The sequence below is a fragment of the Oncorhynchus kisutch genome, linkage group LG1 (assembly GCF_002021735.2).
Source record: "Oncorhynchus kisutch isolate 150728-3 linkage group LG1, Okis_V2, whole genome shotgun sequence".
NCBI classification, from domain to species: Eukaryota; Metazoa; Chordata; class Actinopteri; order Salmoniformes; family Salmonidae; genus Oncorhynchus; species Oncorhynchus kisutch.
In genome coordinates this window covers 62975441-62990565 of record NC_034174.2, presented here as the reverse complement: position 1 = coordinate 62990565, position 15125 = coordinate 62975441, and the positions used below count along the sequence as shown (strand labels likewise).

The window sequence follows — 15125 nt, the reverse complement described above, 5'->3', positions numbered from 1 at the left end:
ACCAGTCTGCATCCCTGAGTTGAACACCCTAACCAGTCATTTCAATTGCAATTAATGGCTTCTGACCCACTACAAGCATTAAGGAGTGTGTGTCTCTTCAATCCCATATTATCAGTAAGACAGACAAATACAGAGGCGTTGGGAGGCCCAGAGAGACCAGTGCAGTCTGGGTAACTTGGTCTCTCTCTCTCCATGCTCAGTAGCCAGGCTGTCATTACAACAGCTATTTGAGATCAGCTTGACCGGGATTGTCGACAAACGCATTATACTTGACTTGTAAATGTAATTAACACCTGAGCTGACATTCACTATGAGCCAGAGGGAAATAGTCTATGCCATGACTGCAGACAGCTATTGGGGGTACTCACATCAGAGCTGACTACAGACAGCTATTGGGGGTACTCACATCAGAGCTGACTACAGACAGCTATTGGAGGTACTCACATCAGAGCTGACTACAGACTGCTATTGGAGGTACTCGCATCAGAGCTGACTACAGACCGCTATTGGAGGTACTCGCATCAGAGCTGACTACAGACCGCTATTGGAGGTACTCACATCAGAGCTGACTACAGACCGCTATTGGAGGTACTCACATCAGAGCTGACTACAGACAGCTATTGGAGGTACTCACATCAGAGCTGACTACAGACAGCTATTGGGGGTACTCACATTAGCACTGACTACAGACAGGACCAGGGGGTGTTTGGGGCAGTGGTTTACCATGTTAGATATGTGCCCAGACCAGGGGGTCCATTTTGGAAATATTTTGAAGTTCTTAGGATGTCTGTGAATTCAGCCGTCTATGTTATCGATTTTCCCATAGACTTCCATTGTAGCAATAGAGAGCGGTGGGCTCTTGTTGTGTTCTGTTGGCCTTGGTTCCTCGTGAGTGTGAGTTAGAGTCCTGGGGCTATAGGAGGTAGAAGTCTCCTATGTTGGGGTTGTAACCAGCCCAGAGTTTTGTTCCTGTGAGGTGTTTTTCTATTTTCCCAGTGCTGTTGGGTGACTGTGTCACTGTTCTCCCATGGGCTATACAATGTGTTAGAGAGCGGTGCACTCCAGCTGTTTTATGTGCGTTTCAAATTGGAGTGTTGGCTGCTTTTGGGCCCAGGGCGTGTCTGGGGCAGTGGTCCACAATGTGGGGGTTGTGCCCAGACCAGGGGGTCCATTTTCGAGGCGTTCTAAGTTGGGTGTCCTGGTCGTAGCTTTCTCATTGATTTCCATTGTGACAGTGGAGACTGTTTGGTGGTAGTTGCTCCGTACCGCAAAATGCTTACGAGCCCTTTCCCAACAATGCAGAGTTAAAAAGTAAGAACATTTTCAAATAAAAATATAAATAGTAACACTATAAATAATAATAATGATGCTGTATACAAGGAGTCCTGGTACCGAATAAATGTGCAGGGGTATTTTTGATTTTATTTATTGAACCTTTATTTAACTAGTCAAGTCAGTTAAGAATAAATTATTATTTACAATGACTGCCTACCCCGGCCAAACCATAACCCGGAGGATGCGGAGCCAACTGTGCGCCACCCTATGGGACTCCCAATCACTTGTGATACAGCCTGGAAGCGAACCAGGGTCTGTAGTGACGCCTCTATCACTGAGATGCACTGCCTTGGCCTCCCGGGTGGCGCAGTGGTTAAGGGCGCTGTACTGCAGCGCCAGCTGTGCCATCAGAGTCCCTGGGTTTGTGCCCAGGCTCTGTCGTAACCGGCCGCGACCGGGAGGTCCGTGGGGCGACGCACAATTGGCCTAGCGTCATCCGGGTTGGGGAGGGCTTGGTCGGTAGGGATGTCCTTGTCTCATCGCGCACCAGCGACTCCTGTGGCGGGCCGGGCGCAGTGCGCGCTAACCAAGGTTGCCAGGTGCACGGTGTACCCTCCGACACATTGGTGCGGCTGGCTTCCTGGTTGGATGCGCCCTGTGTTAAGAAGCAGTACGGCTGGTTGGGTTGTGTATCGGAGGACGCATGACTTTCAACCTTCGTCTCTCCCGAGCCCGTACGGGAGTTGTAGCGATGAGACAAGATAGTAGCTACGACAGCAATTGGATACCACGAAATTGGGGAGAAAAAGGGGTAAAATTCAACAACAAAAAACACACACACACAAAAAGAAGAGATGCACTTAGACCGCTGCGCCACTTGGGAGCAAATTAGGTAGTGGTAGTTGATGGGAATATGTAGGTCGGGGTAAACGTGACGAGGCAATCAGGATAGATAATAAACAAAGTAGCAACAGTGTATGTGGAGAGTGTGTTGTGTGTGTCAGTGTGGGTAGAGTACAGTGAGTTTGCAATGAGGCAGTGTAAAAAAGGTTCAATGCAATAGTCCGGTTAGCTATTAAATGCACTGATTGCCCATAGATTCCACTCACCTGGTGTCCTGAATCAGTTCCTGATTAGAGGGGAAGAATACAAATCTGCCTTAGAGATACCAGTCATAGAAAAATAGAATCACCACACACAGACAAATAAACCACTTAAAAGGCATGTTTACATTACTATCTTGTCTCATAAATGATTATCTGTTTTAGAGTGAATTAAGTCCAAGCGTGAAGTAAGTCTCTGTTCATTCACACACTTGACTTCCCAACCTCTGGTTGAGGCAGCAGTTTCAGTGGAAAATTGAGAAACGTTTCAATATTCATGTCACCGCCATGTTTTATTCCCTTAAAAGTGCAGAGAACATTTTCTTAACCAAGAGTCAAACTCTTTCAATGGAAGGTGCCTTGGGGCTGAAGAACATCAGAACTCTTTTGTGGGTGTGCAGACTGACTTTCCTGTCCGGTTGGTTTCAAATATGGAGGTGAAACTAAGCTTGCTACGTCTAGGGGACCTAAGTTTACCTAAATCATTCATAATCTGATATAAATGTGTGCATTTCACATGAAAGTCGGTTAAGCAATGCATGTGTCTTTATGGCAGACTGTGTACGCGCCAGGGTTCAGGTTAAGCTTGATCTGCCAGCCCAAGCAGTTTTTCAATGTTCACCGATAGTGACCTAAATGGCAATCTAAATTTTTTTACAAACGGGCATATCAAATTAAAAGTGTCCAAACAAACACAGGAAAACCCTTCCGGGATGGGAGGCTACTCAATTTACCTCTCACTCCACCATTGCCTGTCAATCACTTGCACCTACAGTTGAAGTCGGAAGTTCACAAACACCTTAGCCAAATACATTTAAACTCAGTTTTTCACAATTCCTGACATTTAATCCTAGTAAAAATTCCCTGTCTTAGGTCAGTTAGGATCACCACTTTATTTTAAGAATGTGAAATGTCAGAATAATTGTAATCAGCTTTTATTTCTTTCATCACATTCCCAGTGGGTCAGAAGTTTACATACACAATTAGTATTTGGTAGCATTGCTTTTAAATTGTTTAACTTGGGTCAAACGTTTCGGGTAGCCTTCCACAAGCTTCCCACAATAAGTTGGGTGAATTTTGGCCCATTCCTCCTGACAGGAGCTGACTCTTTTCTCTGTATATATCAACGATGTCGCTCTTGCTGCAGGTGATTCCCTGACCACCTCTACACAGACGACACTATTCTGTATACATCTGGCCCTTCTCTGGACACTGTGTTAACTAACCTCCAAACGAGCTTCAATGCCATTCAACACTCCTTCCCTGGCCTCTAACTGCTCTTAAACACTAGTAAAACCAAATGCATGCTTTTCAACCGTTCAATGCCCGCACCCGCCCTCCTGACTATCATCTCTACTCTGGACGGTTCAGACCTAGAATATGTGGACAACTACAAATACCTAGGTGTCTGGCTAGACTGTAAACTCTCCTTCCAGACTCATATTAAACATCTCCAATCCAAAATCAAATCTAGAATCGGCTTTCTATTTCGCAACAAGCCTCCACTCACACTGCCAAACTTACCCTAGTAAAACTGACTATCTACCGATCCTCGACTTTGGTGATGTCATCTACAAAATAGCTTCCAATACTCTACTCAGCAAACTGGATGCAGTCTATCACAGCGCCATCCGTTTTGTTACCAAAGCCCCTTATACCACCCACCACTGCAACCTGTATGCTCTAGTCGGCTGGCCCTCGCTACATATTCATCGCCACTGGCTCCAGGTCATCTATAAGTCTATGCTAGGTAAAGCTCCGCCTTATCTCAGCTCACTGGTCACGATAACAACACCCACCCGTTGCACACGCTCCAACAGGTGTATTTCACTGGTCATCCCCAAAGCCAACACCTAATTTGGCCACCTTTCCTTCCAGTTCTCTGCTGCCAGTGACTGGAACGAATTACAAAAATCGCTGAAACTGGAGACTTGTATTTCCCTCACTAACTTTAAACATAAGCTATCTGAGCAGCTAACCGATCACTTCAGCTGTACATAGCCCATCTGTAAATAGCCCACCCAATCTTCCTACCTCATCCCAATATTGTTTTTATTTACTTTTCTGCTCTCTTGCACATCAGTATTTCTACTTGCACATCATCATCTGCTCATCTATCACTCGTGTTAATTTGCTAAATTGTCATTCCTTTGCTACTATGGTCTTTATTGCCTTACCTCCTTACGCCATTTGCACACACTGTATATAGACTCTTTTTTTCTATTGTTATTGACTGTACGCTTGTTTATCCCACGTGTAACTCAGTTGTTTTGTGTCGCACTGCTTTTCTTTATCTTGGCCAGATCGCAGTTGTAAATGAGAACTTGTTCTCAAATAGCATACCTGGTTAAATAAAGGTGAAATAAAAAAACAGAGCTGGTGTAACTGAGTGAGGTTTTTAGGCATCCTTGCACTCACACGCTTTTTCAGTTCTGCCCACAAATGTTTTATAAGATTGAGGTCAGGGCTTTCTGGATGGCCACTCCAATACCTTGACTTTGTTGTCCTTAAGCCATTTTGACACAACTTTGGAACAATGCTTGGGGTTATTGTCCATTTGGAAGACCCATTTGCTACCAAGCTTGAACTTCCTGACTGATGTCTTGAGATGTTGCTTCAATATATCCATATAATTTTCTGTCCTCATGATGCCATCTATTTTGGGAAGTGCACCAGTCCCTCCTGCAGCAAAGCCCCACCAAAACATGATGCTGCCACCCTGGTGCTTCACGGTTGGGATGGTGTTCTTCGGCTTGGAAGCATCCCCCTTTTTCCTCCAAACATAACGATGGTCATTATGGCCAAACAGTTCTATTTTTGTATCATCAGACCAGAGGAAATTTCTCCAAGAAGTACGATCTTTGTCCCCATGTGCAGTTTCAAATCGTAGTCTGGCTTTTTTATGGCGGTTTTCGAGCAGTGGCTTCTTCCTTGTTGAGTGGCCTTTCAGGTTATGTCGATATAGGACTCGTTTTACTGTGGATATAGATACTTTTGTACCTGTTTCCTCCAGCATCTTCACAAGGTCCTTTGATGTTGTTCTGGGATTGATTTGCACTTTTCACCCCAAAGTATGTTCATCTCTAGGAGACGGAACGCGTCTCCTTCCTGAGCGGTATGACAGCTGCGTGGTCCCATCGTGTTTATACTTGCGTACTATTGTTTGTACCGGTGAACGTGGTAACGTCAGGCATTTGGAAATTGCTCCCAAGGATGAACCAGACTTGTGGAGGTCTACAATTTTTTTCTGAGGTCTGATTTCTTTAGATTTTCCCATGATGTCAAGCAAAGAGGAATTGAGTTTGAAGGTAGGCCTTGAAATACATCCACAGGTACACCTCCAATTGACTCAAATGATGTCAATTAGGTTATCAGAAGCTTCTAAAACCATGAGATAATTCTCCGTAATTTTCCAAGCTGTTTAAAGGCACAGTCAACTTATTGTATTTAAACTTCTGACCCACTGGAGTTGTGATACAGTGAAATAATCTGTCTGTAAACAATTGTTGGAAAAATGACTTGTCATGCACAAAGTAGATGTCCTAACTGACTTGCCAAAACTATAGTTTGTTAACAAGACATTTGTGGAGTGGTTGAAAAACTAGTTTTAATGACTCCAACCTAAATGTATGTCAACTTCTGACTTCAACTGTACCTGTAAGCAAGAGTTGGAACCAGTTCAGGGAACAGAACAGAAAATAAAACATTTGTAGTAACAGAATCAGAACCGAAAACGAAAGTGATCTATACTCTTCTGGGAACAGAACCGTTCTTTTTAAAGCTTGGGAACCAGTTAAGAACGTTCTTTTACAGCTTCTACGCCCAAGCTATAAGAATGCTGAACAATTAATCAAATGGCCACCTGAAATCTTTGCATTGACACCCCCCTCTTTTGTTTTCACACTGCTGCCACTGTCGTAGAAATATTTGAAGAAAACAGTATAGGTACTGGAAAATCCCCAATACTACTCGATGTTTATTATCTATGCATAATCACTTTACTCCTACCTACATGTAAAAAATGACATTGACTAACCGGTACCCCTGCACGTTGACTCGGTACCGGTATCCCTTGTATATAGCCTCATTATTCTTATTTTATTGAGTTATTTTTCAACTTTTTTTCAACTTTAGTTTATGTAGTAAATATTTACTTAATTACTTAACCAACAATGCAATTTTAAGAAAATAGAGTTAAGGGCTTGTAATTAAGCATTTCACAGTAAGGTCTACACCTGTTGTATTTGGCGCATGTAACACAGTTTTAAGTTCCGGGCATTTTTTTGCAGTCCCACAAAAAAATGCAACAAAGCCCTTACTCTGTCACTCAGGTGTCTACGTGCCATCTGAACATTTCTGCCAATGTGTGTGTGCTTGTGTAGGCTACCTGCCCCTCCCCTTCCTAAACTACTGTAGCCTACTGACGTTACAAGCGGGATTCAGAAATTAGGGTAAAGTTATTTATTTAATTAGAATTAACTTTTTCAATGCTAGTTAAGGATACTAATGTTATCACGTTTCACATTGGATTTATTAACATTCAAAAAGATAAGTTGTGTTTTTAATTCTGGTGCCGCTCTGCACACACAGCTTCTTAGCTAGCTCGGGTTGAACGTTTAGCCAACTCTCTGAAGTTCAAAGACATTCAAAGTTCCTCCATAGAAGCCGCTCCTCTGAATGTATAATTCTGTGGGCCTAATTCAGATAATGCATGTCAATAAGCTCTTCAAGCCAAGCCTCCTCCAACCTCTCTCGCTCTTTCCCAATACGCAAAATTTCAGTTGTCATCTCAAGCCCTACAGTTGTCTGTCCATCACACTCCATAGCAAGCTGCTTTATCCTCACAGATTGGTGAATTAATTTAATGTTGAGCTAAATGTAAACAAATCAGAGGTTTAAAAAGGAAACAGAAAGGAACAATATAAACCATCACTTGTGTGGGGTTAGAACCGGTTCAGAACTTTATTTTACAGGGTGGAACAGTGGAACGGAAAGGGGAAAAAAATATGGTTCTGTTCAGAACGAAATGGTTGGAAAAAATGTTTTGGTTCCAACCCCTGCCTGTAAGCAATTACTCTTTCTTAACCCTGTTGGCACTTAAAAATCATCTGGTCTGCCGCTGCTGCCCCTAGTGGTGGGAGGTGTATATTGAAAATGAACTGTCTAACTGTGGTACACCCTAACCACTAGAATACATCATTTCCTGGCAGTGATAGAAAATGTCCCTTGCAGATTTGACAATCATTTGATATAAATTAATAATTCACAGGTTAAATTGTTTGTTTTGTATGAAAATCAGTGGGGTAACAAAATAGTCTGCATTATAATAGGCATGTCTTCTTTGGCAATACATTTGTATTGTTATTTTTAATTATGACAATTAAGAAACCCCAATGTATGACTGCAATCTCTTAAGATTTACAGCTCAACACAGAAGTGCATTGTGTATTGGGAGCCATTTTAGTTTCACTTCCACTGTGACATGGCATGAGATATAATACACTGCTCAAAAAAATAAAGGGAACACTAAAATAACACATCCTAGATCTGAATGAATGAAATATTCTTATTAAATGCTTTTTTCTTTACATAGTTGAATGTGCTGACAACAAAATCACACAAAAATGATCAATGGAAATCAAATTTATCAACCAATGGAGGTCTGGATTTGGAGTCACACTCAAAATTGAAGTGGAAAACCACACTACAGGCTGATCCAACTTTGATGTAATGTCCTTAAAACAAGTCAAAATGAGGCTCAGTAGTGTGTGTGGCCTCCACGTGCCTGTATGACCTCCCTACAACGCCTGGGCATGCTCCTGATGAGGTGGCAGATGGTCTCCTGAGGGATCTCCTCCCAGACCTGACAAAGTCCAGCCACATGAGGTCTAGCATTGTATTGCATTAGGAGTACCCAGGGCCAACCGCACCAGCATATGGTCTCACAAGAGGTCTGAGGATCTCATCTCGGTACCTAATGGCAGTCAGGCTACCTCTGGCGAGCACATGGAGGGCTGTGCGGCCCCCCCAAAGAAATTCCACCCCACACCATGACTGACCCACCGCCAAACCGGTCATGCTGGAGGATGTTGCAGGCAGCAGAACGTTCTCCATGGCGTCTCCAGACTCACGTCTGTCACATGTGCTCAGTGTGAACCTGCTTTCATCTGTGAAGAGCACAGGGCGCCAGTGGTGAATTTGCCAATCTTGGTGTTCTCTGGCAAATGCCAAACGTCCTGCACGGTGTTGGGCTGTAAGCACAACCCCCACCTGTGGACATCGGGCCCTCATACCACCCTCATGGAGTCTGTTTCTGACTGTTTGAGCAGACACATGCACATCTGTGGCCTGCTGGAGGTCATTTTGCAGGGCTCTGGCAGTGCTCCTCCTGCTCCTATTTGCACAAAGGTGGAGGTAGCGGTCCTGCTGCTGGGTTGTTGCCCTCCTACGGCCTCCTCCACGTCTCCTGATGTACTGGCCTGTCTCCTGGTAGCGCCTCCATGCTCTGGACACTGCGCTGACAGACACAGCAAACCTTCTTGCCACAGCTCGCATTGATGTGCCATCCTGGATGAGCTGCACTACCTGAGCCACTTGTGTGGGTTGTAGACTCCGTCTCATGCTACCACTAGAGTGAAAGCACCGCCAGCATTCATAAGTGACCAAAACATCAGCCAGGAAGCATAGGAACTGAAGTGGTCTGTGGTCACCACCTGCAGAACCACTCCTTTATTGGGGGTGTCTTGCTAATTGCCTATAATTTCCACCTGTTGTCTATTCCATTTGCACAACAGCATGTGGAATTTATTGTCAATCAGTGTTGCTTCCTAAGTGGACAGTTTGATTTCACAGAAGTGTGATTGACTTGGAGTTACATTGTGTTGTTTAAGTGTTCCCTTTATTTTTTGAGCAGTGTATATGTTTCTAATGAGCAGACATTGTTCATGTACAACCATTGGATTAGTATAGTGTTGCGTAGTGTTGTCTCAACTCTCACTTACCTTACCTGCTACTCCCCCAATGGACATTCTTTCTCCTGTTGCTCCCCTGCGTGTTGGAGCTCGAAGCCTAAGATTTTCACTGTGCCCTGCAATCGCACCTGCAACTCTGTACATGTGACTGTTAACTCAAACTGAGCATTGATGCAGATTGTTTAACATACACACACACACACACACACACACACACACACACACACACACACACACACACACACACACACACACACACACACACACACACACACACACACACACACAGTCAAAAGTTTGGAGACACCAACTCATTCAAGGGTTTCTTAATTTTTACTATTTTCTACATTGTAGAATTATAGTGAAGACATGAAACAACACATGTAATCATGTTGTAACCAAAAAAGTGTTAAACAAATCAAAATATATTTTATATTCTTTAAAGTAGCCACCCTTTGCCTTGATAACAGCACTGCACACTCTTGACATTCTCTCAACCAGCTTCACCTGGAATGCTTTTCCAACAATCTTGAAGCAGTTCTCACATATACAGAGCACTTGTTGGCTGCCTTTCCTTCACTCTGCATCCCAAACCATCTCAATTTGGTTGAGGTCAGGTGATTGTGGAGGCCAGGTCATCTGATGCAGCACTTATCACTCTCCTTCTTGGTCAAATAGCCCTTTACACAGCCTGGAGGTGTGTTTTGGGTAATTGTTCTGTTGAAAAACAAATGATAGTCCCATTAAGCGCAGACCAGATGGGATGGCGTATCGCTGTGGTAACGATGCTGGTTAAGTGTGCCTTGAATTCTGAATTAATCTCTGACAGTGTCACCAGCAAAGCACCATCACACCTCTTCCTCCATGCTTCACGGTGGGAACCATACATGCGGAGATCATCTGTTCATCTACGCTACGTCTCACAAAGACATGGGTGGTTGGAACCAAAAATCTCACATTTGGACTCATCAGACCAAATGACAGATTTCCACCTGTCTAATGTCCATTGCTCTGGTTTCTTGGCCCAAGCAAGTCTCTCCTCCTTATTGGTGTCCTTTTGTAGGGGTTTCTAGGCAGCAATTTGACCATGAAGGCCTGATTCACGCAGTCTCCTATGAACAGTTGATGTTGAGATGTCAGTTACTTGAACTCTGAAGCATTTATTTGGGCTGCAATTTCTGGGGCTGGTACTCTAATGAACTTATCCTCTGCATCAGAGGTAACTTTTGGTCTTAATTTCCTGTGGAGGTCCTCATGAGCCAGTTTCATCATAGCGTTTGATGTTCTTTGCAACTGCACTTGAAGAAACTTTTAAAGTTCTTGAAATGTTCTGCATTGACTGACCTTCATGTCTTAAAGTAATGATGGACTGTCATTTCTCTTTGCTTATTTGAGCTGTTATTGCCGTAATATGGACTTGGTCTTTTACCAAATAGGGCTATCTTCTGTAGACCACCCCTATCTTGTCACAACACAACTGATTGGCTCAAACGCATTAAGAAGGAAATAAATTATTTTTAACAAGGCACACCTGTTAAATGCAATGCATTCCAGGTGACTACCTCATGAAGCTGGTTGAGAGAATGCAAAGTGTGGCTACGTTGAAGAATCTCAAATATATTTGGATTTGTTTAGCACTTTTTTGGTTACTACATGATTCCATATGTGTTATTTCATTGTTTTAATGTCTACACTATTATAGTAAAAATAAAGAAAAACCCTTTTAACGAGTAGGTGTGTCCAAGCTTTTGACTGGTACTGTATAAAAATGTCCACTAACCTGCATGAGCTGGAATCAACGTCTCGACCCTTCTCTGTGAAGTGTGCACTCTTTTCTAACAAGACTTTCTGTGGTTCTTTGGACTCCACAGGGATCAACAAAGGAAGCTGTCTTCGGATCAATCACTTCCCAGAAGATAACAACTATGACACAGACAGCTCGGAATACATCTTACGTAAGTGCTTGTCTCCCGCCACCACATCCAGATGTCTTTTCCTCCTTTATCATTGTGTGTAAAAGCACACAATGCCCGTAGATACTCAATAGTTGCCCATAGATACTCAATGGTAGTCGGTGGACAAGGTGTGCTTTATCTGTCAATACTCCCTTGTCCCTGGTCCATAACAGCATGATGTCATGACAGTAATTGGAGCTATGGAGAGAGAGACCGATGGCATAAGTGCTGGGTTTATATAGAGCCATCAGTGGTGGAAAAAAGTACCCAATTTCCATACTTGAGGAAAAGTAAAGTTACATAACTAGAAAATGACTCAAGTAAAAGTCACCCAGTTAAAATACTACTTGAGTAAGTCTAAAAGCATTTGGTTTTAAATATACTGTACGTAAGTATCAAAAATAAATAGAAATTTAGGGTGTGCTAACCGCTGCTAGCACATGGCCTGCTGTGTATTGGCAACAACCTTAAAAATATATATTTCTAAAACAATGCTAAGAACTAAGAAAAAATGGCTTGTGTCATAGTTTCAACTGTGTGTTAGTGATGATGCCAAAAATGTCTTGTCCTTTACATTTGGCTACATGCATGTAATGTAATAGCAGCCAAACTGGTGCGTTAACAACAATGTTAAGTACTAGCGCACTTCTCTGTACATCCATAATGCAATAACAGCAGAAAATGTACAGAGTTGTGACGATGCTGAACGTGCTAATGCTGAAACATGCTAATCATCCTAAACATACTAATGTTGTAGTCTTGCTAACGTTGCAAACATGCTAACCATCCTAACTGCTGTGTACTATACAGGTATAGTGCGGGCCTCCAGCCTCTTCCCCATCCTGAGCAACATCTTGTTGTTGCTGGGAGGACTGTGTGTCGGGGCTGGGAGGATCTACAGCAGTAGGAACAACATCCTGCTCAGCGCCGGCATCCTGTTTGTGGCTGCAGGTAGGTGACGTCACACAGCTATTAATAATATTGCAATGGTGGCGATTCCCTGCATATTTAGCATTGCCTTGGAGTAGACATTACCCACTAATTTTACATATACTGTATGTACTTTTGAAAACACTAAGCTACTCTATGGGCAAGGCCCTCCAAGCACCTCTCATTTCTACCTCTCTATGTATCTCCTCAGGTCTAAGCAACATCATCGGCATCATCGTCTACATCTCCAGTAATGCCGGTGACCCTAGCGACAAGAAGGACGAGAACAATAAGGGCAGCTATGGATACGGCTGGTCTTTCTACTTCGGAGCTCTGTCCTTCATTGTGGCCGAGTCCGTCGGCGTTCTCGCTGTCAACATCTACATCGAGAAGAACAAGGAGACGCGGTGCCGGGCGAGGCGGGAGTTCATCAAAACCACCTCGCCCTACTCCCGTATCCCTAGTTACCGTTACCGCCGGCGACGCTCCAGTTCCCGCTCCACCGACCCGTCCCGAGAGACCTCACCTGTCGGGGTGAAGATGGGAGGAGGAGGAGGAGCAGGCGTAGGAAGTGGAGCAAGCTTTGGGATGCCCATGGGTGGGATCTCCATGTACGCCCTCAGCAGGGACACTATGAAAAGTGGGGTAGCTGGGTACTGTAGTCCAGAGCGTGACTCAAGCTTCCTGCAGGTCCACAACTGCTTCCAGAAAGATCTGAAGGAGGGTGTGAACAGGAGAACGACTCCCGTGTGAGAGTTGGAACGCATCTCTGAACTTGGAAGGATACAGGAGACTTCACAAAACTGTAAAGGAAACAGCTGGACAGCACAAGACCCAGGATCATTGATGCCGCTACAAAACCCAGACCATCTTCCATATTGAAAGGTCATAGTTCATATGATGGAGTGTGCTCTTTTCTTTGGTATAACAAATTGCTGTCTGTATTCGTTTGGATGTGGAGGAGAAATGGGACCTTACCTAAGGTTTATTACGAAAACCTTTGGTAAAGCTAATATAAGTCCATTTACAAAAGACTACAGAAAGACCTACAGACCTTTAGTAGCAATGCTTTTGTGATACATGATAGTGTTTTGCATACCCCTCAACAAATGGTATTCATATCTTGTTGTTTTGATGTTGTCAAGTGATAAAACTCACTTGAGGGGTTTTGCCATTGTAACTGGTGCTATACACTTTCAATACACTTTAAATATTCTGATTACACTTAGACAAAGGGTTCCAAAATAGTTGTTTTGGCTGTAGCAGAACCCTTTTTTGGTTCCGGGTAGAACTCGGGTAGAACTGGAAAGGGTTCTATATTGAATAAAAAATATGAACATAAAAGATCCCAGAAATGTTCCATGCGCACAAAAAGCTTATTTCTCTAAAAGGTTGTGCACAAATTTGTTTACGTCCCTGTTAGTGAACATTTCTCCTTTGCCAAGATAATCCATCCACCTGACAGATGTGGCATATCAAGAAGCTGATTAAACAGCATGATCATTACACAGGTGCACCTTGTGCTGGACACAATAAAAGGCCACTCTAAAATGTGCAGTTTTGTCAAACAACACAATGCCACAAATGTCTCAAGTTTTGAGGAAGTGTGCAATTGGCATGCTGACTGCAGGAATGTCCCCCCAGAGCTGTTTCCAGATCATTTAATGTTAATTTCTCTACCATAAGCCGCCTCCAACGTTTTAGAGAATTTGGCAGTACGTCCAACTGGCCTCACAACTGCAGACCACATCTAACCATGTCAGCCCATGACCTCCACATCCGGCTTCTTCACCTGCAGATTCGTGTGAGACCAGCCATCTGGACAGCTGATGAAATTGAGGAGTATTTCTGTCTGTAATAAAGCCCTTTTGTGGGGAAAAACTCATTGTAATTGGCTGGGTCTGGCTACCCAGTGGTTGGGCCTATTCCCTCCCAGGACAATCCATGCCTGTGCCCCAGTCATGTAAAATCCATAGATTAGGGTCTAGTGAAGTTATTTCAATTAGCTGATTTCCTTATATGAACTGTAACTCAGTAAAATCGTTGAAATTGTTCCGTTTTATATTTTTGTTCAGTATACATTAAACCCCAAAAGGTTCTACCTGGAACTAAAAAGGGTTATTCAAAGGGTTCCCATATGGGGACAGCTGAAGAACCCTTTTCGGTCCTAGATAGCAAATGTTCTTCTAAAACCGGGGAATTTTGGTAAACTTACTGGAATTTTGTAACTCTAATCCTTCTCTCCAACTGTTATGTGATACTCATCTATCTATCCTCTGTGGTCTTTGTATTGGAGGGAACTGGTGTACCTGTATGTTTGTACTATTATCTGACCCACTGCCATACTCTTACTATTAGTAAATATCCAAATACTAACCCTTTGTAGATTGAAAATAAGTACAGGGATGTATGGAAATACTGAACTCATTTTCATGAATAACATTCCAATCAATGTAAATAGTAGATTTATTTCAATCAAACGTACATTGTCTTTATTGAGTGTTTAGTTTATTTTTGATTTTGCTCTGGGACGCTGTGTTGGTATTAACTAATTTACACCATTATGAAGTATTACCTATTAGGTATATTACATAAAAGCATTTGTGTTATATCTTATCTAATGCCATAAAGACTGTCATCAGTGTCCACGAATAGAGATGAGATCACACTGTAGGCTATGTCTTGTTGTTTATGAGTCTACCTATTAATCATGTACTTCTGTGGAGGACTGTGTGTATGGCAAGTTCCCATGTAGATGTTGCCCATAGGCACAGATCTAGCGTCAGCGTACCAAAATCTTAACCTTAAACATGAGGGGATAAAATGCTAAACTTACCTTGGATCAGCATCTTGAGAAAATGTAATTCCCTTACGTGTTGGAAAACTAAAGA

The 15125-nt window shown here is 43.1% G+C and overlaps 1 protein-coding gene across 1 annotated transcript in view; it reads left to right on the top strand.

The window, feature by feature from the left end:
• Positions 1 to 14881, top strand: part of LOC109894879 (voltage-dependent calcium channel gamma-4 subunit) — a 32408-nt gene extending 17527 nt beyond the window's left edge. Inside the window, exons 2-4 of the mRNA XM_020488571.2 lie at positions 11221 to 11304; positions 12115 to 12255; positions 12446 to 14881. Coding sequence (XP_020344160.2) covers positions 11221 to 11304; positions 12115 to 12255; positions 12446 to 12987 — 767 coding nt within the window. The 3' untranslated portion in view covers positions 12988 to 14881. The remainder of the gene's footprint in view (positions 1 to 11220; positions 11305 to 12114; positions 12256 to 12445) is intronic.
• Positions 14882 to 15125: the final 244 nt, after the last annotated feature.